General features: G+C 38.8%; 1 protein-coding gene across 1 annotated transcript in view; it reads right to left on the bottom strand.

Moving 5' to 3' along the window:
- LOC140187440 (uncharacterized) overlaps positions 1–20685 on the bottom strand; it is a 217492-nt gene that overhangs the window by 159432 nt on the left and 37375 nt on the right. Inside the window, exons 3-5 of the mRNA XM_072242765.1 lie at positions 10939–11059; positions 9331–9417; positions 8125–8255 (exon numbers count right to left, since the gene is read on the bottom strand). Coding sequence (XP_072098866.1) covers positions 8125–8255; positions 9331–9417; positions 10939–11059 — 339 coding nt within the window. The remainder of the gene's footprint in view (positions 1–8124; positions 8256–9330; positions 9418–10938; positions 11060–20685) is intronic.

Below are 20685 nucleotides of genomic sequence, written 5' to 3'. Positions count from 1 at the left end.
GAGGCAGTGCTGCAACCAGTCAGAACACTCCCCACCTTATAACTATAGAAATTTGTAAATGAGGGACATAACTAGAGGGAAAGGGTGGACAGACTAGGACTTTATTCTTTGGAGTGTAGGAAACTGATGGATGATCTTATTATTGTACTGTATATAAAATCATGAGGTGCATAGATAGTGTGAATCCATTCTCTTTCCCCATGGGCTGGGGAGATACAAGCACAAGATTATGGAGGTTTTGCTGCAATTATGTAGTGATCTAGTGAGACCACATGTAGAATAGTCTCGGTAAATGTGGTCTTCTTTCCCAAGGAAGGATACATTTAGTTTAGAGGTATTTGAAAAGTAAATTCTTTAGTTAAATTCTTAGGATTAGTGAGTTGTTCTATGAAGAGAAAATAAGTAGGATTATCGTGTACAGATTCAATAACAAGAACCAGGAAGTTGCTTCCTCTGGCTGACTAGATTTAGGAGAATAGCTACAGGATTAAAAGTTGTCCATTTTGCAGAGGAAAAGGAGAAAATTCTTCACTCAGAGGGTTACAGATCTTTGGAGCTATTTATCTCAGATTTCAGTTACAAACCCAAACAGAATTTTTTTGGACTAGAGGAACCATGGTATATGAGGATTGAAAAGAAAGGTGGAGGTAGCAGATCAGTTGTGATTTCAATGAATAGCTAAATAGGTTTCAAAGGACATTATGTCTTATTTTTGCTCTAATATCTTAAGCTTTAAATCTTTCACTGATTTAGAAAACTGAGCTATCAGTTATCAGTATAACTGAGCTATACCTATGGCCTTTTAAATACCCAAAAAGCATGTAACTGGAATACGAAATGCAGTATTTTTATGGGATTCACAAAAATCTCTTGACTAACTGAACAACCTAAGACAATATATTACCTTCGCAATTATATCAGTTCTCTTCACAAATCTGCTAGAACAGATTTAATCCAATTCAATCTTTTTTTCACCCTGTGATAATCCTGGTCAAAATATGTTTCCAATATTGTTTTGATAAATTTAGTCCCTTAATTAAGAAACTATTTGTTCACACTCTCCTACCCTAACAAATATTAACAATGGGTTCATGTTGTAACTTTTATTAGATACTTTGTGGTCTATGTATTAAAAAATACATTCTGAACTCTTCTACATTTTTAAGTGTCACTACAAATACTTTGTTTTATTTTCTGTAACTTACTGCATCCCAGAAGTTATAAAATCTTCCACAGAGAGAATAACAAGCATTCCAAGCAACAACACTGTTTAATTGAGAGCTCATCATGACCTAGAAGGTCAAGGCACCAAGCAATAGCACACTTAGAAAATCACACAATGGCTACCAGGTTTGCTTCCCAATGTACAGTTGTACCCCGCTGCAAGAGCATTGGTAACATAAGATTTATTTTTAACCCTGAACTAAAGAGAAATAATCAAAATAACTTGTTTGCCCATTCTAGTGAAAATCAGTGAAAAACATACTCAGCCAAGCCTCTTCATGTTCTCACTTGTGACATAGACTTAACAGCCAAATCAGGCTCAGGTTCAAAGCTGTACGTGGCTAAACTGCCTAACCTCATATATGGACATTGACCATTTTTGGGGACTTAAGTGAATGTGGAATGAGTCTTCAGGAAAATTGGCAAGAAAAGATGATTCACAATATGTCCAATTACAAACAGTTGTATACACAATAAATGTTTCTAGGTTAATAAATAATTTTTATCAATCTTTGCGATCTTGTGTGAATGCTTCTAGCATTTTTTTAATATTTGAGCTTTGGGATAATTTTATCATCCAGAGATACTCACAGGAGGCTGTACTAACAAGGAATCTAATGGAGAAGCATTGCTATCACAATGTACCTCTCTCTCTACAAATCCTTTCAAGCATTTCCAAGTTCAATAGAGTGAATGAAACATCCCCTGAATATTATTCTCTCTGTAAACTTTTAATGAAAGTGATATAAAAGTGCAAGATACAAACTTACAACAGATCAATTCATGTGATGCGAATTTTGTAAAAGGCAAAAAAATAGAAAATATGAAGGATTGGTTCATTTATGGAAGTACTAACTTGGATAATGCACTGGGTGGGTCCCTTATCAAAACATCTATAAGCTCAAAGTAAATAATCACAGTACATATAACCATATAACCATATAACAATTACAGCACGGAAACAGGCCATCTCGGCCCTTCTAGTCTGTGCCGAACTCTTACTCTCACCTAGTCCCACCGACCTGCACTCAGCCCATAACCCTCCATTCCTTTCCTGTCCATATATCTATCCAATTTAACTTTAAACGACAACATCGAACCTGCCTCAACCACTTCTGCTGGAAGCTCGTTCCACACAGCCACCACTCTCTGAGTAAAGAAGTTCCCCCTCATGTTACCCCTAAACTTTTGTCCTTTAACTCTCAACTCATGTCCTCTTGTTTGAATCTTCCCCACTCTCAATGGAAAAAGCCTATCCACGTCAACTCTATCAATCCCCCTCATAACTTTAAACACCTCTATCAAGTCCCCCCTCAACCTTCTACGCTCCAAAGAATAAAGACCTAACTTGTTCAACCTTTCTCTGTAACTTAGGAGATGAAACCCAGGCAACATTTTAGTAAACCTCCTCTGTACTCTCTCAATTTTATTGACATCTTTCCTACAATTCGGTGACCAGAACTGTACACAATACACCAAATTTGGCCTTACCAATGCCCTATACAATTTCAACATTACATCCCAACTCCTATACTCAATGCTCTGATTAATAAAGGCCAGCATACCAAAAGCTTTCTTCACCACCCTAGCCACATGTCACCATATACTACATTGAGATTCATTTTCTTGTGGACATTCATAATAAATACAAAATAAAACAAAGAATCAATGAAAGACTGCACACAAGACGGACCTAAAACCAATATGCAAAAGACAACAAATTGTGCATATACAAAAGTTAAAAAAAAACAAGAAAGTAATAAATACTGAGAACTCCGTGAAAGTGAGTCCATAGGTTGTGAAATTAGTTCAGTGTTGGAGTGAACAAAGCTAATCACTTTGGTTCTGGACCCTGATGGTCGAGGGGTAATGACTGTTCCTGAACCTGGTGGTATAGGACCTAAGGCTCCTCTACTTCCTTCCTGATGGCAGCAGTGATAACAGGCAATGGCTTGGATGGTAGGGGTCCTTGATGATGGATGCTGCTTTCCTGCAACAGTGCTCCTTGTTTATGTACTCAGTGGTGGGGAGGGCTTTACCTGTGATGGACTTGGCTGTATCCACTACTTTGTGTAGGCTTTTCTGTTCATGAGCATTGGTGCTTTCATACCAGGCCATAATGCAACCAGTCAGTATACTCTCCAACATGCATCTATAGAAGTCTGTCAAAACTTTAGGAGCCATGCCAAATCTTGGCGAACTGCTAAGAAAGTAGAAGCATTGCCATGCTTTTTCTGTAATGGCCCTTATATGCTAGACCCTGGGCAGATCCTCTGAAATGATTACATCACGGAGTTTCAAGTTACTGATCCTTTCCACCTCTAATCCTTTGATGAAGAGTATTCTGATTAAATTATCATTAAGTTAGGTAGTAAAAGACACAGAAGTGGGAAGAAAACAGTAACAATGTTACAAAGCTTTCTGCCCCCTCCCCTTCAATCCTAAATTTATTGCACAGTGGATTCCGGTTAATTGGGACACAGCAGGACCAGTATATTTTGGCCCAGTTAAGCAGCTGCCCCAATTAGCCAATGTTTCATGGAAATATTTTAAAAGGTATATAAAAAAAGGCAAACTACTGTTTGACTGAGTAAAAAATTTATGTATTTAAATGAAATACAGAATAAATTAGAATGCTATCAAAATAGCTACCGTACTATAAAACTGTGAACTACTTCCTCAGGGTTATCAACAGAGGAATTCATTCAGTGTATGCTAACATGGTCTTTTGATTGATTGTAAATTTAAGGGTGGAGCTTAGGAGGACGATGGCACCTAACAGCAACTCCTTTGCTTGTATCTTCGGAAACAGCTCTATTTCTATCTTTAGTATCTCTATTTTTCCCTTTCAAGGTCCTTTTGAAGACCCTGACCTGGAGTTACACACTAACTTCAGTTCTTTGCCAGAATGGGACACGCTCTCAGGGTCTCACGACTGGCCACTATTCGATATACCAAGGACACAGCCTAGAAGACTAGCGCACCTTCAGGGTTCCGAGATTTTGTGGCTCTGGAGGTGGGCGAACTCGAGGTCGGTGCCTGTGCAGGAAACTAATGTGTCGTGGGAGTACACAGAAGATTGAAAGCAGCAAGCTGGCTGCTGGCTGCATGCCCAGAGACCTGAGTTCTTTGGGCACAGAGCTCGGAAAAAACAAAGCAACAGATTTTTAACATCATGAATCAGCTGGTTATTTGTTATGTCTCCCTTCTCGCTGTGAAACTAGACACCTCTTTTTCCCTTATGAGGGAGAGAGAGGGCCTGTGTTATGTCGAATTACCCGGTGAATGAGTAGTCTATGGGGTACTGCAAGTCTGTGTCTTTACTGATGCTTTGCTGCACACTTGAGTGCTCAGTGGAGGGTGCAGATGCTTTTTTTGCTGGTGGGGGAGAGGGGGATCTTTGCTTTGCTGTTGCTTATGCATGGGTGGGGAGACCTGAGGAGGCTTTGGGGTTCTAACATTTAACTGTCATTCATTCTTTGGGGCACTACTCTGTTTTCGTGAATGTTTGGGAAGAAAAAGAATTTCAGGTTGTATACATTTCTCTGACATTAAATGTACCTTTGAAACTTTTGAAATGAACAAAATCAGTGCAGACACCTAGTACAGATAATGGACCGCCTTCAAACAATGCAAACAATTATTGCACCCTCCAAAACTTCATTTTAATTGTAACATTCAAGTTGATTGTTGATACCTTCAAATTCTTCATAGCTGAAGTAGTGAAATGGTTTCATTTTCACTCCCCACTGCATCTGCCATCTCCAAGCTTGAATGCTTGAAATCGCCATGAGCAAACTAGTTCTCAATTGTCTTACTGTTTATTACTTGTTAACTATCAGTGACAAAAGTTACTGTTTTTGAACACAAACATGCAAGTGAAACTATTCAAAAACTGTTCGTTGTAGGCATAGTGTGGTGTCTAATGGTCAGATGACATGCAAGTGACTGACACTAGTTAGAAAATGTCTCCTGTCCCAATTAAATGGCATAGTGTTCCCAAATAAACAAAGGAAATCCTGGCTATTTTCTTGATTTGTTTTTGTTCTTTAAGAGTTAACATAAGAACATAAAAAATAAAAGCAGGAATAGGCCATCTGGCCCTTTGAGCCTGCTCCACCATCCAATAAGATTATGGCTAATCTGACCACGGACTCATCTTCACCTACCTGCCTTTTCCCCATAACCCTTAATTCTTCTTCTATGCAAAAATCTGTCCAAACTTGTCTTAAGTACACTTACTGAGGTAGCCTCCAATGCTCCATTGGGCAGAAAATTCCACAGATTCACCACTCTTTGGGAAAAGTGGTTCCTCCTCATCTCTGACCTAAATTTACTCCCCCAAATCTTGAGGCTATGTCCTCTAGTTCTAGTCTCACCTACCAGTGGAAACAATTTTCCTGCTTCTATCTTATCTATCCCTTTCATAATTTTATATGTATAAGATCTCCTCTCATCCCAAATAAGCAGTTGCCCTCATTAGCAGATGGCCCAACTAAGCAGAATCCACTGCACATAATTTTGCCCAGAAGTTTTCAGTATTTCTCGGATGACCACAGGCAGAACCCTGTTTGAAAAATGGGCTCTATCAAGTCACTGCTTGCCATTTCCCTGAATTCCCAAACATTCAAAATACACCTCCCCACATAGAGTCACAGAATTAAAGAGAAGTACATCACAGAAAAAGGCCCTTCAGCCCATCTAGTTCATGCCAAAACCATTTAAACTACCTACTCCCATCGACCTGAATCAGGACCAAAGCCCTCCATACTCCTACCATCCATGTACCTATCCAAACTTCTCTTAAACATTGACATCAAGCTCACATGCACCAATTGTGCTGGCAGCTCATTCCACATTCTCACAGCACTCTGAGTGAAGAAGTTTCTCCTCATGTTCCCCTTAAACTTTTCACCTTTCACCCTTAACCCATGATACTTGGTTGTAGTCCTACCCAACTTCAGTGGGGAAAACCTACTTGCACTAACCCTATCTATACCCTCATAATTTTGTACACCTCTATCAAATCTCCTCTCAGTCTTCTAAGTTCTAAGGAATACAGCACTAATCTGTTCAATCTTTCCTTATAACTCAGGTCCTCCAGACCCAGCAACATCCCTGTAAATTTTCTCTGTACTCTTTCAACCTTGTTTACATCCTTCCTGTAGGTAGGTGACCAAAACTGCACACAGTATTCCAAATTAGGCTCACCAACATCTTATATAACCTCAACATAACATTCCATCTCCTGTACTCAACACATTGATTTATGAAGGCCAGTGTTCCAAAAGCTTTCTTTATGACCCTATCTACCTATGAAGCCACTTTCAACTAATTATGGACCAGTATTATCAGTTCCCTTTGTTCTACCACACTCCTCAGTGCCCTGCTGTTCACTGTGTACCCTGGTTGGTCCTACCAAAGTGCAAAATCTCACACTTGTCTGTGTTAAATTCCATCTGCCAATCTGCAGCCCAATTTCCAGTTGATGCAAGTCCCTCTGCAAGCCATGATAGCCTCCTTTGCTGTCCACTACATGCCCAATCTTGGTATCATCCGTAAACTTGCCGATCCAGTTGACCACGTTATCATCCAGATCATTGATGTAGATGGCATACAACAAAAGACCCAGCACCGACCCTTGCAGCACACCAGTAGTCACGGACTTCCAGTCATAAAGGCAACCATCTACTACCACTCTCTGACTTCTCCCACAAAGCCACTGTCTAATCTAATTTACTACCTCACCCTGAATGCTGAATGACTGAACCTTTTTGACCAACCTCCCATGCAGGACCTGTCAAATGCCTTGTCCATGTAGACAACATCCATTGCCTTGCCTTCATCAACTTTCCTGTTAACTCAAAAACTCTATAAGATTGGTTGGACATGACCTACCATGCACAAAGCCATGCTGACTATCCTTATACTTACATGTCTATCCAAATACTTATATATCTGGTCCCTTAGAATACCTACAAATAACTTTCCCACTACTGATGTCAGACTCACAGGCCATATTGGAGAAAACATAAAGACAATTTTAAAAATCAAGATAAAGAGTTTCTGCCCCATTTCTCATATGACTTCACAATTTTCCTTTAATGCCCAGTACTTTAAGACTAGTAGAGAAAACCTTGGCAAGAATTATCAGGATCTATTGCTGGAGCATTCACATGGCATCGTGAGCATAATATGATTTTCAAAGCCAAATAAGTAATTTCTTCAGCAAAGTAAATAGCAGCCTTCTTTATCCAAGGTTGGGGCAAATCTCCACTCCTCCACTAAAGTTGAACCATAGTGAATCTCTGTTTACTTGATGGAAATTCTCCACCTCCTGAAGCTAAAATTGCAGAAGTCAAGAGATATAGCCAGAGATAGCAATACATTTCCAGTATGATCAAATGACCTGCCATATTAGTAAAACATCTGGGCTTTCCAATAGAATATAATCAAAAATATGTGAAACCTTCCAATGAAAGCATTCCCATAGTTCTAACTATCAGTTCCTACAACAGGATCATTTTATTGGAATGAATTAGAAAACCGAGCTATTAGTTATCAGTATAACTGAGCTATGCCTATGGCCTTTTAAATATCCAAAAAGCATGTAACTGGAATATGAAATGCAGTATTTTTATGGGATTCACAGAAATCTCTTGACTAACTAAAGCCAATTGCCTTGGGTCCTGTTGTCAACAACTATATAAATCAAATGCATCCTAATTTGAACACAGACATCATTAAAATGCAGTATACTTAAGCTGCCTTTAAATATTTGAAGACACAACATAGCAGGTCAAATGTTTCACCTGAAAAATCCAACTTAGACTATTAAAAGTTCAAAATAAATTATAAAAGCATACATCTTGCAACAAGTTGATGCTTACTGACACCTACCTGTCTAAATTGTTGATCTGTCTGATGTTATTACCATATAGTTTAAGTTCTATTATTTCACATTTATTATCCAAATTCTCAATTTCTTCTATGGAATTGCAGGAAAGGTCCAAAATCTTTGTTCCCTTCAACTGCAATAAAATAAACAGCAGGATTTCAGTACGTGGCATAGTTAAATTTCTTCACCAGAGCATGTTTTGAGAAAACAGAACTGAAATTTTTCCAACATGGGTAGATTAAAAACTTATTCACATTAACCTCCTTCCAGTCTACATTAACTTTATTTAAATAAACAGGAATTTCAGAATTATTATATGTTGCAGAACAAAGGCATAAAAACCTTTAAATGTTTATGGCTGCTTGATACAGAATGCTGGTAAAAATAATAAACAACTAACATGCAAAGGAGAGGAAAATGTGAAGATGCATTTCTTATGAAATAAAGATTACTGTGGCATTGCTTTCTCCAGGAACATTCTTTCATGTTCCTAAAGATAGTAAAATATGCCTTGCAAAAAACACCAAGGCATGATCTCTATATAAGGAATTGACAAAACACATCCTGCTATTGTAGAACAATGCTCAATTATGCTGTGCCAAAAAGTCTTCTGTACTTCACTACCAACAAAAGAAGATCACCAACCTGAAACACTAATTTTCTCATTCCACATGTGCTGTCTGATCTGCTGAATGCTTCATCAAAATTTTACTTTTCCAACAATAGATACAGTAACATTAGCACCACCATTCTCGTCCCTTGGTTTAATATTATTGTCCATTTTTTCTTAATAATTAGGGAAAGGAAGTCATTAATTTTACAACACTAAGTTCATCACATTTTAGCAGGTTCAGTTGATTACTTTTTATTAACCATTAGTATCCAAAATATTCCAAAAGGAGAGACAACAATTTACCTAAAGAACGATTCAGAATTGTTTAATACACAAGGATATATTTGTTTAATTTGTGTAATTGTTTAATACACATTCAACTTATGAATGACGAGGTATTTGGAAAGACTATGTTTTCGCCACCACTAAGTCTGGTAACGTGAATTGTAACCAGTGTTTACATGGACCATTGAAGGCTTACACAATGAAATTTGAAAAATCTTATAAAATTGGTGCAAAAATCTGTAACCATTTCCTAAAGTTAAAACTTAATTCATAAGCAGTCATGGTTAATAAATGCATAGTGAATGCTTACGATTTCAAACTTTTCTATCTTCTTAATTCCTTTTCCATGTAGATCTAATGTATTGTTCCCACATCCACTCGTTTGGTTTATTGAAAGCTTTGGAAAACAAATTCAAGATTGGTCAATTGACCATCATTCTTTTCACTTGAGTAAACATCTAGGTATAGAAAATGAAACACAAATCTTTCATTTTGGGTTTAGAATACATATACATTGACTAAAGGTTTTCCCAACATACATCTACAAGGACTGTAAGTGAAATGGGATTGGGGAATTACAGCATTTGTGTATCTGAAACTATGAAAGCATCCTAATTGGCAACCTCACTCAGAAGCAGATGTTCTTCACATTGCTGATAAGAAGAGCCTGGAGGGATAACAGCTGTTAGAATGCATTAGTTGGAAGGAAAGAATTAGACAACCATATAGCTAGAATTTTCTGTCTACTATAATTGGCTTTGAAAAGAAAACCAAAAGCAGCCATCTGTTAAAGAATGTGCCCACAAGATATTCAAACAATTTATGGTGCATATAGTAGAATAAGATATGAAATTAGTTATGTAGAGGCTTGATTAACAAATGGGAAGCATGAGTTCAAATTCCACCAGGATAACTGTGGAATATAGGTTCAGTTAATAATATGAAATTTGAAAAAAACAGCAAGTGCTAGTAATGATGACCTTACCAGATAACCCAGTTTTTCAGGTTTATTAATGCCCCTCAGTAAAATAAATTTCACAATTTTACCTTGTCTAAACAGGAGAAAGTGTAAAATTGGAATGTCACTTTGCATCAAGCTACTTACTGAATCCAGTCAAGACCTCGGGGGGGGGGGGAGGGGTAAGTGATTGGAGACTGTAAGGCAAACTAATCAAGCAGTAACCTGACACAGTTGTATCAGATTCCTTCATCTCAGTTTCTGGGCAGGTCCGGTCCCATCAGCAAGACAGATCTACCAGAGGTGGGGTCACTCTAGTATCATGGCAGGGGAAAATAATCCAATCACGTTGAGTATTGTATGGTCATTTATGTGTGGGACCACTCCAGGTAGATGCAGATACTGTAACCGGCACAAAATCAATAATAATGTTTGGAAGCAACACACATCAAAGTTGCTGGTGAACGCAGCAGGCCAAGCAGCATCTGTAGGAAGAGGTGCAGTCGACGTTTCAGGCTGAGACCCTTCGTCAGGACTAACTGAAGGAAGAGTGAGTAAGGGATTTGAAAGTTGGAGGGGGAGGGGGAGATCCAAAATGATAGGAGAAGACAGGAGGGGGAGGGATAGAGCCAAGAGCTGGACAGGTGATAGGCAAAAGGGGATACAAGAGGATCATGGGACAGGAGGTCCGGGAAGAAAGACAAGGAGCGGGGGGGGGGACCCAGAGGATGGGCAAGAGGTATATTCAGAGGGACAGAGGAAGAAAAAGGAGAGTGAGAGAAAGAATGTGTGCATAAAAATGAGTAACAGATGGGGTACGAGGGGGAGGTGGGGCCAAGTTAGAGAAGTCGATGTTCATGCAACTTTGATGTGTGTTGCTTGAATTTCCAGCATCTGCAGAATTCCTGTTGTTTGCATTTAAATAATGTTTGGAAGTTGCTATTTTATCCTTCCACGAACCTGGCCTTTTGGAGTCTTCTTATTGGTTACCATAACTTCTTTTACAGAAGCGGGTTTTGTTCCTGGATGGGTTGATCTTGAAGCCTGAGCGCTGTGTATTCTTTTCATATTGGTCTGGTTTCTTGGGAATACATAAGAGATACATCAACATTAACTTTAAAGCTAATTACAAATAGAAATTGAAAGACAATATAATTGACCATGAATTCTATTTTTTGACCTTCACATTTCCACCTTTACTCGCTCTTGAAGAGTAAAGACATAGACAATTACTACAAAACTATACTTCAGGCCTGACTATCTTCTTTTGCAAAGAGGACCAAAATGGCAAATCAAATTATTTCCAATAGACATTTTCATCAATGCAGAAAGAAGTCTTGAATTTGTGGGGAGCTCCTTGCGGCAGTCATTCCTAATGCATGTTAAAGTTGGACTCCCTGTGGAGACCAGTAACATCACATCAGCTTCATGCAGTTACCCAATGCTACATTTAGATATTTTCCCACTAAGCTCATCTGAATGGGTGCACATTCAGCAACTCCTCTCATTTTGGTTGAAAGGACATGAGTACAAGGAAAAGAATTAAATTTCAGGTATTTTACATTATTTCATTATTAATTGAGATAAGTTACATATATTTGATTGTCTTAGGTGCTCTTTAGTGTTTAACTTATTTTTAATAATTTTAAAATGATTCAGAATCCAGCCTTCCACCTGGAAATGCCACTCACAACAATTTTACCATATATTGCCATATTATTTTTCCATCAGTGTTGGCGCGTGGCCAAGTGGTTAAGGCGTTCATCTAGTGATTTGAAGGTCGCTAGTTTGAGCCAGCGTGTGAGTCCTTGAGCAAGGCACTTAACCACACATTGCACTGCGATGACACCGGTGCCAAGCTGTATAGGTCCTAATGCCCTTCCCTTGGACAACATCGGTGGCGTGGAGAGGGGAGACTTGCAGCATGGGCAATTGCTGGTCTCCATACAACCTTGCCCAGGCCTGCGCCCTGGAAACTTTCCAAAGTGCAAATCCATGGTCTCATGAGACTAACAGATGCCTATTATTTTTCCATCAAAAACCTTTGCTGTGTCCACCACAGAAGGTGGGATTTGCTGGTGGCCATCCATTATAATTCTATTTCTAATTTTATTCTATTCCCATTCTGACATGGGAGTACAATCAATACAATCCTCTACAATCACAACAAGGCTACCCTCTTGTTGGATTAGCAACATCTCATATTCCAACTGGGTAACCTCCAACCTGATGGCACAAACATCAATTTCTCTCACTTCCAGTGATTACTCCCTCTTCTCTCTCTTTGTCACTCCCCATTCTGGCTTCTTCTCTTATTCCTCCTCTTCTCCTCACCTGCTCATCACCTACTTCTGGTGCCCCTACTCCTTCACTTTCTCCTATGGTCCACCGTCCTCTCTTATTAGATTCCTTCCTCTTCAGCCCCTTGCCTCTTCTACCTATCACCTTACTTCATCCCCCCCACCCACTTCCCTTCCCTTCACCTGTTCTCACCTATCATCTGTCAGTTTTATTCTATCCCCTCCCTTCACCTATTTATTTTGACTCCTTTCCCCTCCCCTTCCAGTCCTGATGAAGACTCACAGCCCGAAACATTGACTGCTTATACCCCCTCCATAAAAGTTGCTTAACCTGCTGAGTTCCTCCAGGATTTTGTCTGTGTTGCTCCCATATTACCCACATTCACCCCAGCCCAATGAGAAGGTGCAACGTGAAGAACCAATGTAAGAGAGGCCTCCACACTGCACCACCTGAGGCCTTATAGAAGGCAAAGAGGGGCTAGAGATTTGTTATCTGTTAAACAGCCACTTATTTCAAGCCTATAGGATCCAAGAAGAATTTTCTTTTAAAAGTAAAATGAAAGCATTAATTTAAGTTACATTTTTAATTAAAATGCACAATCAAAACATTAAACTAAAATAACTTAAAATAATTTTACCTACCCGTTTATTTGTAATTTAAAGCCCTAGAATTCTCTTTAAAATCACAGGTTTTCAGGTCCTACACCAGGTAAGACCTGCTGCATATCTAAGTCACAATTTCCTGGTACAGGTATAATAATAGGGAACCAGAACTAGACTTGATTGGTCAACTCCAAATGGCATCCAGGGACAAAGTGTAATGACGGATGCACCACCTTTCAGAACCACTAGCCACAGACAGCAATAACTATCCCAACAACTTTGAATAACTTAAGTTTTAATATTTTTTCTTACTTTGCAAATAATGCTGAAAATTATAAGCATTCAAAGTATTTTGTTAGCTTTTACAGAGATCTAGCTTGGAGGTGTAGAATAGCCAGCTGTGAAAGCTGCATGAAGTTTTGCAGGTCAGAAAAGTCTTAAAGACCTTGATCACTGTAAACATTGAGAGTCAGAGAGAAAAAAAAATGATCTTGATAATTATAAATTTGGAATTGTGGCAAAGTACAATTTTAAAGCTGCACTTCTAACCACTGCTATCTGAAGTTAAGGCAACTCAGCAGGCTGGATAGGGCTATCACTCCTTATATTGCTCAAAATTATCATGGTATTTATATAGTGAACACAAAGCTGCTCTTCATCACATAGTTGTGGATGCCTTACATCCAAGCAATCAGATTCTGGAAATCTTTCTGTACCAAGGTCAAGTAAAAGCTTGCTGCAAACACTGAACAGGTCAAATAGCATCTGTGAAAAGGGCAACACAACATTTCATGTCTGGGACCCTTCACCAAAAATGAGAAAGAACTGGAAAAGATAGAAAACAAGCTTGATAAAGTCACTAAATAATTATTATCAACAAATCACCAGCAGAAATAACACACTGGATCACTGTTACACTAAGTTCAAGAGTGTCTACCATGCAATTCCACCCCCACATTTTGGTAAGTCTGATCACCTGGTTGTACTTCTACTCCCTGAGTATGAGGAGACTGAAGACTGCAGCACTAGTAGTGAGAACCAAATAGGTATGGACCTGGGAGTGCTTACAGGACTGCTTTGAATCAGTGGACTGGACTGTGATCAGGGAGTCAGCTTCAAGCCTGGATGAGTATGCCACAGTTGTCACCAACTTCATGAAAACCTGTGTGGATGAGTGTTTGCCTATGAAAAACTTACTCTACATTCCCAAACCAAAAGCTGTGGATGAACCAGGAGGTTCCTGGTCTGTTGGGGGTTAGGTCTGTGGCATTTAAGTCTGGTGATCCAAGTCTGTATAAGAAAGTCAGATATGAATTATAGAGGGCTATTTCAAGGGCTAAGGAACAATTCTGGGAGAGCTTGGCGGCGACACCAGATGCACATCAACTCTGGCAGGGATTGCAGGCAATTACTTCCTACAAGGCAAAGTCTAACATCATGAGTGGCAACGTTGCTTCACTACCAGATGAGCTCAATGTCTTTTATGCTCACTTTGAAAGGGAGAATAAAGTCACAGCTATGAGGATCCCTGCAGCATCCGGTGACCCTGTAATCTGTCTTGGAGTCTGATGTCAGGCTGTTTATCAAGACGGTGAACCCTTGCAAGGCGGCTGGCCCTGGTGGAGTACCTGATAAGGCTCTGAAAACCTGTGCCAACCAACTGGCAGGAAAATTCAAAGACATTTTCAGTCTCTCACTGCTGCAGTCAGAAATTTCCACCAGTTTCAAAAGGGCAACAATTATACCAATGCCCAAGAAGAGTAGCGTTGAGTTGCATCAACAACTACCGTCCAGTAGCACTCACATCTACGGTGATGAAATGATTTGAAAGATTGGTCATGGCTAGAATCAACACCTATCTCAGGAAGGATCCCGACCCACTACAATTTGTCTATCACCACAACAGGCCTACATCAGACACGATCTCAACGGCTGTCCAAGCAGCCTTGGATCACCTGGACAATGCAAATACCTGTGTCAGGATGTTGATTATTGACTACAGCTCAGCATTTAACACTATCATTCCAAATGACCTGATGAAAAAGATACAGAACCTAGACCATTGTACCTCCCTCTGCAACTGGATCCTCAATTTCCTAACCGGAAGACCATAATTTGTGCAGATTGAAAATAACATCTCTACCTCGCTGACAATGAACACTGGCACTCCACAGGGTTGTGTTCTCCACTCTCTCTATACCCAAGTTTGTGTGGCTAGACATAGCTCAAACTGCATCTATAAATTTGCTGATAATGCAACCATTGTTGGCAGGATTTGTTGGTGATGAAAGGGCTTACAGGAGTGAGATATACCAGTTAGTTGAGTGGTGTCACAGCAACAAACTTACATCCAACGTCAGCAAGACCAAACAGCTGATTGTGGACTTCAGGATGGGTATGATGAGGGAACACAAACCAATCCTCATGGGAGATCAGAAGTGGAGAGAATGAGCAATTTCAAGTTCCCGGGTGTCAATATCTCTGAGAACCTACCCTGGATGCAACATATTGATGCAGCTATAAAGAAGGCAGTGGCTATATTTCATTAGGAATTTGAGGAGATTTGGTTTATCAGCTAAAACACTCAAAACTTCTACAAATGTACTATGGAGAGCATTCTGACTGACTGCATCACCATCTGGTATGGGGGGGGGGGCTACTGCCCAATATCAAAATAAGTTGCAGAAACTTGTGAAATTAGTCATCTCCATCATGGATACTAGCCTCTGTAGTATCCGAGACACCTTCAAGGAGTGGTACCTTAGGAAGGTGGCGTCCATCATTAAGGACCCCACCACCCAGGACATGCCCTCTTCAGACTGTTACCATCGGGAAGGAGATACAGAAGCCTGAAGGCACATACCTAGCGATTCAGGAACAGCTTCTTCCCCTCTGCCATCTGACTGCTAAATGAACCCATGAATGAACTCAATGAACCTAAATGAACCTCACTACTTTGTTTATTTGTCATTTTGCATTACTTATTTTAACTTAACTAGTTAATAGACAAATGTATACTTAATGTAACTCATTTTTAATCTATTTTTATTTATCATGTATTTCATTGTACTGCTGCCGTAAAGTTAACAAATTTCACAACATATGCCAGTGATATTAATTCTGATTCTGACTCTGAAAACAAGGAATTTGGGGACAGCAATGGGTAGAACAAAGGGACTATCTCCAATGGGGTGAGACTACTCCACAAGGTAGTTAGAATAGCAAAACAATTCTAATGTAAGTGAGCAGAAATTCTTTGCAAATACTTTTAGATAGCGATGTCTGTGTAATCTGTCCCACTCTCAGCTATGCCCAGTTATGACTTTGGGAAAATTGGATTGTTCACAATATTAAGCCTCTACTGCATATATTTTAGCCAAGGGTATCGGTGTCGAGTGCCATTCCACTCACTGACTCTGTTTTAGAATCCAGCCAGATCAGGCGAGAGTAAAATCAGAAAGATGGGAATAGCAGCCCAAGAGTAGAGTGCACAAAGCACTCTGCATCAGACATTGAATCAGAGAGCAGGTGTTGGACTTTTTGACTTATCAGTTGAAGATCCACAATGCCATCTTCTAGGGCTAAATCAGGCCAAGTAAAACTTCCTCCAGTGCAGGTGTGAAAGAGAGCAACACAGACCTAGCACCTCTCCACCACCTTCATCATGCTGATCATTTCCCAGTTCTCAATAAAGAATAATGGCTGAGGAACAAAGAGCAGCCAGTTCTCAGCTGCAACCACACTAACATCATGAGCAGGAATAAAATGTTTCATTAAAAAATGCTTACCCAATTTAAGATGTTACCCCTACCCCATCTCCTTGAGAAATAATGACTATGGACATTTACAAATTGCACTGTGAACTAAAAAAAAATGCTTTTTTGCAATTTGTTCTGTTTTATCAACAACCTAGCAATATTTTAAGTTCATCCTGCAATTTAATGTAGATCATAGTTATACAAAGTAAATATTTTGATAACTGGCCTGTCTGGTGTGTGTGTCTGCAAATTAACAGTGATAACAAAGAAGTTATCTCACATCTGTGTGCCAATTCGACTCTTTATAACAAAGTCAAAAAATAAATTGAAACAAAATTTTAAAACATGGAAATTCTAAGATATGAAAGTCTGGTGATTTGTGATCATCATTCATGATACTGCTGATCTATCCAGAATTATTTAGCTTACTGAATTTAAATAACCCATCTTCCTTGATAAGAAGTGAGAATAGGCTGTTTGGCCCTCTGAAACTGCTCCACTATTCAAGAGATTATGGCTGATCTTTTAGAACAATTGCACGTTATTGCAATCCAAACAACTATCAATTTCTGCCTTGAATGTACTGCATAACTAAATCTTCACAGCCATCTGCATTAGAGAATTCCAAAGATTCATAATTCTTTGGGGAGAGAAAGGGTCTTCTCATCTTAGTCCGGATTGGCTGATCCCAGGTTCCAAACAGCCTGACCAAAAGAAACAACAACTCTGCATCTGCTTTGCGATGCAATTCTCAATCAACTAAACTCAGAGAATAGTACTATACTACACGACCTACCCTCATAGATCAAAGCTTAGTTTTTGTTGCATTCCCTCTAACACGTAAATAAATCAAGATTATTAGACCAACTGGACAACACAAACACCTACTTCAGGAAGCTGTTCATCGACTACAGCTCAGCATTTAATACCATCATTTCTACAAACCTGATTGAGAAGCAGCAGAACCTGTGCCTCAGTACCTCCCTCTGCAATTGGATCCTTGACTTCCTAACCAGAAGACCACAATCTGTGCGGATTGGTGATAACATATCCTCCTCGCTGATGATCAACACTGGCGAACCTCAGGGGTGTGTGCTTAGCCCACTGCTCTACTCTCTATATACACATGACTGCGTGGCTAGGCATAGCTCAAGTACCATCTATAAATTTTCTGACGATACAACCATTGTCGGTAGAATCTCAGGTGGTGACGAGAGGGCGTTCAGGAGTGAGATATGCCAGCTAGTGGAGTGGTGCTGCAGCAACAACCTGGCACTCAACGTCAGTAGAACGAAAGAACTGATTGTGGGCCTCAGGAAGGGTACGACGAAGGAGCACATACCAATCCTCATAGAGGGACCAGAAGTGGAGTAAGCTGTTTCAAGTTCCCAGGTGTCAAGATCTCTGAGGATCTAACCTGGTCCCAACATATTGATGTAGTTATAAAGAAGGCAAGACAGCGGCTATACTTTATTAGGAGTTTGAGGAGATTTGGCATGTCAAAAAATACACTTAAAAGCTTTTATCGTTGTAACGTGGGATGGGTTGCTACTACACAGGACTGAAAGAAGCTGCAGAGGGTTTTAAATCTAGTCAGCTCCATCTTGGGTACTAGCCTACAAAGTACTCAGGACGTCTTTAGGGAGTGGTGTCTCGGAAAGGAAGTGTCCGTTATTAAGGACCTCAGCACCCAGGGCATGCCCTTTTCTCACTTACTATCAGGTAGGAGGTACAGAAACCTGAAGGCACACACTCAGTGATTCAGGAACAGCTTCTTCTCCTCCGCTATCTGATCCCTAAATGGACATTGAATCTTTGGATACTACCACACTTTTTTAAAAATATACAGTATTTCTATTTTTGCATTTTTTAAAAATCTATTCAATATATGTAATTGATTTACTTGTTTATTTATTATTATTATTATGTTTTTTTTTCTTTCTGCTATATTATGTATTGCATTGAACTGCTGCTGCTAATTAACAAATTTCACATCACATGCTGGTGATAATAAACCTGACTCTGATTATGATTCTTACACAATATTTCACTTGCAGTTTCACCAGTGCACATTGCAACTGCAGTAACTAATTATATCCTTTATTCTTATACTCAAATCCTTCTGGAATAAAGACCAATAAGCTATTTGCTTTCCTAAATGCTTGGTGTAGATGCATGTTAAACATGATGCACAATATCCTTCAATCCCTCTCTATTTAAAAATACTCTACTTTTGGATTCCTTTCTGCTGAAGTATATGACCTTATTTATTTCCACATTATAATTCCTTATGCCAATTATCTAAATCTGTCCATGTCCAACTCAAGCCACTCTGCATCCTCCTCACAATCAGACAGACAATTTTGTATTAGCAGCAAACTTGGATACAATACCCTTAATGCCATGATGTTAATTTCTCAAATACATTGTAAAAGGGAAGTGACCAACTCAGATCCCTGCAGTACCCCACCAGTTCCTATTGACAGCCAGTCTGGACCCAATGGGTTGAATGGCTGTCCTCTTCATCATAGAAACAAGCGAGTAAACAAAATAAATTGTTCATTTATTTTTACTCTGTTTTCCATACATTAATAAATCCTCAATCGTCTGCAGCCTATCAATACCATGTATTCTACTAGATTAATAAGCTTAAATGGCACCTAATCAAAGGCTTCCTTAAAGTACATAATTTCCTCCTCACCTATCCTATTAATTACATTAAAAACCTAATAGATTTGTCAAATATGATTTCTCTTTCATAAATTCATGCTGACTCTGCCCAATCCCACTAATATCTACCCTTTCCTAATAGATTTTAGAATTTTCCTTATACCTGATGTCAGGGTGATTTAACCATATTTTCTCTCTCTTTCCTTGTTCAAATAGTGAATTTATAGTTGCTAATGTTCAGTTCCTCAGAGACAATCAAAAACTATGGAATTTGAAATCTCTGCATTGACTAGCTCCATAGATACTCTTTCAAAACTTCCAGCCTGTCAGGTTTCAGAGAATTATTGGCATTGAACACTAATTAATCTCTCCAATACAGTACTTATTTTTTTACAAACAGCAATTCTTTTCTGGTCATCAGTTACTTTATACCTTTGATCTCCACCAAATCTTGAAAGTGTGAAGAAAGACGCAAAATATTTGTGTAATTTCCCTAGCATCTTCTTGCTCCCCGTCTTCCCTGATATAATTTCTTCTCTCACTGACTTTATGGAATCCACATTACATTCAGCTAATCTTTCCCATAGAAGCTTTTATTGTCTGCTTTATGTTTCTCATTAATTTACTCACATGTTCTACGATTCCTTTCCTTATCTCTTAAATGTTTCCAATCCTCAGTCTTAATGCTTTCTTGGCAACATTATAAGCCTTTTCCTTTGATCTAATAATAGCATTTACTTCTCATTAGCCACAGCTAGACCAATTTTCCTGTCAAAATTTTCTGGCTTGAAGGAATATGTGTTGTAAACTATGGACTTAAAAAAATTGTTAACCATTTCTTGTTTGTTATATGTTTATTGTATTTTCCAAATCTATCAAAAGCATTTCATATCTTTGTAGCTTGTTTATACTTAAGATATGGTATCAGATGAAACTAAATCATTTTCATTCTTGATCAAAAATTTCTATTAAATTATGATTGCCCTTTCAAAAAAGCCCTTTACCGAGTAGATTATTAACTGACTCTTTATCAATGCAGATTATTAGTCTGTTCCCTGATCCCTCAACATACCAATCTAAAAAAAACTATTTCTTATGCACTGCATCCATATATCCTCTACACAATTATTGCTAATTTTATATGTCTATTAAAGTTCTCCATGTTTATCATATTATCTTGTTAAATCTAATAGCCTGACTTACACAATGGCCGACAATACCACTTCTATTTGGAGATGTATAGACCTGTCCCACTAATTGATTTTACCCTTCATTGTTCTGTAGCTTCATCCAATGTAATTGTACTTCTTGATTTTCAATCTAAGCACTCTTCTCTCTATTGGATTCTTAATTATATCCGTTATTATGTACTTCAT

The sequence above is a fragment of the Mobula birostris genome, chromosome 24 (assembly GCF_030028105.1).
Source record: "Mobula birostris isolate sMobBir1 chromosome 24, sMobBir1.hap1, whole genome shotgun sequence".
In the NCBI taxonomy this organism is placed as follows: domain Eukaryota; kingdom Metazoa; phylum Chordata; class Chondrichthyes; order Myliobatiformes; family Myliobatidae; genus Mobula; species Mobula birostris.
This window is presented reverse-complemented; position numbering and strand designations above follow the sequence as displayed.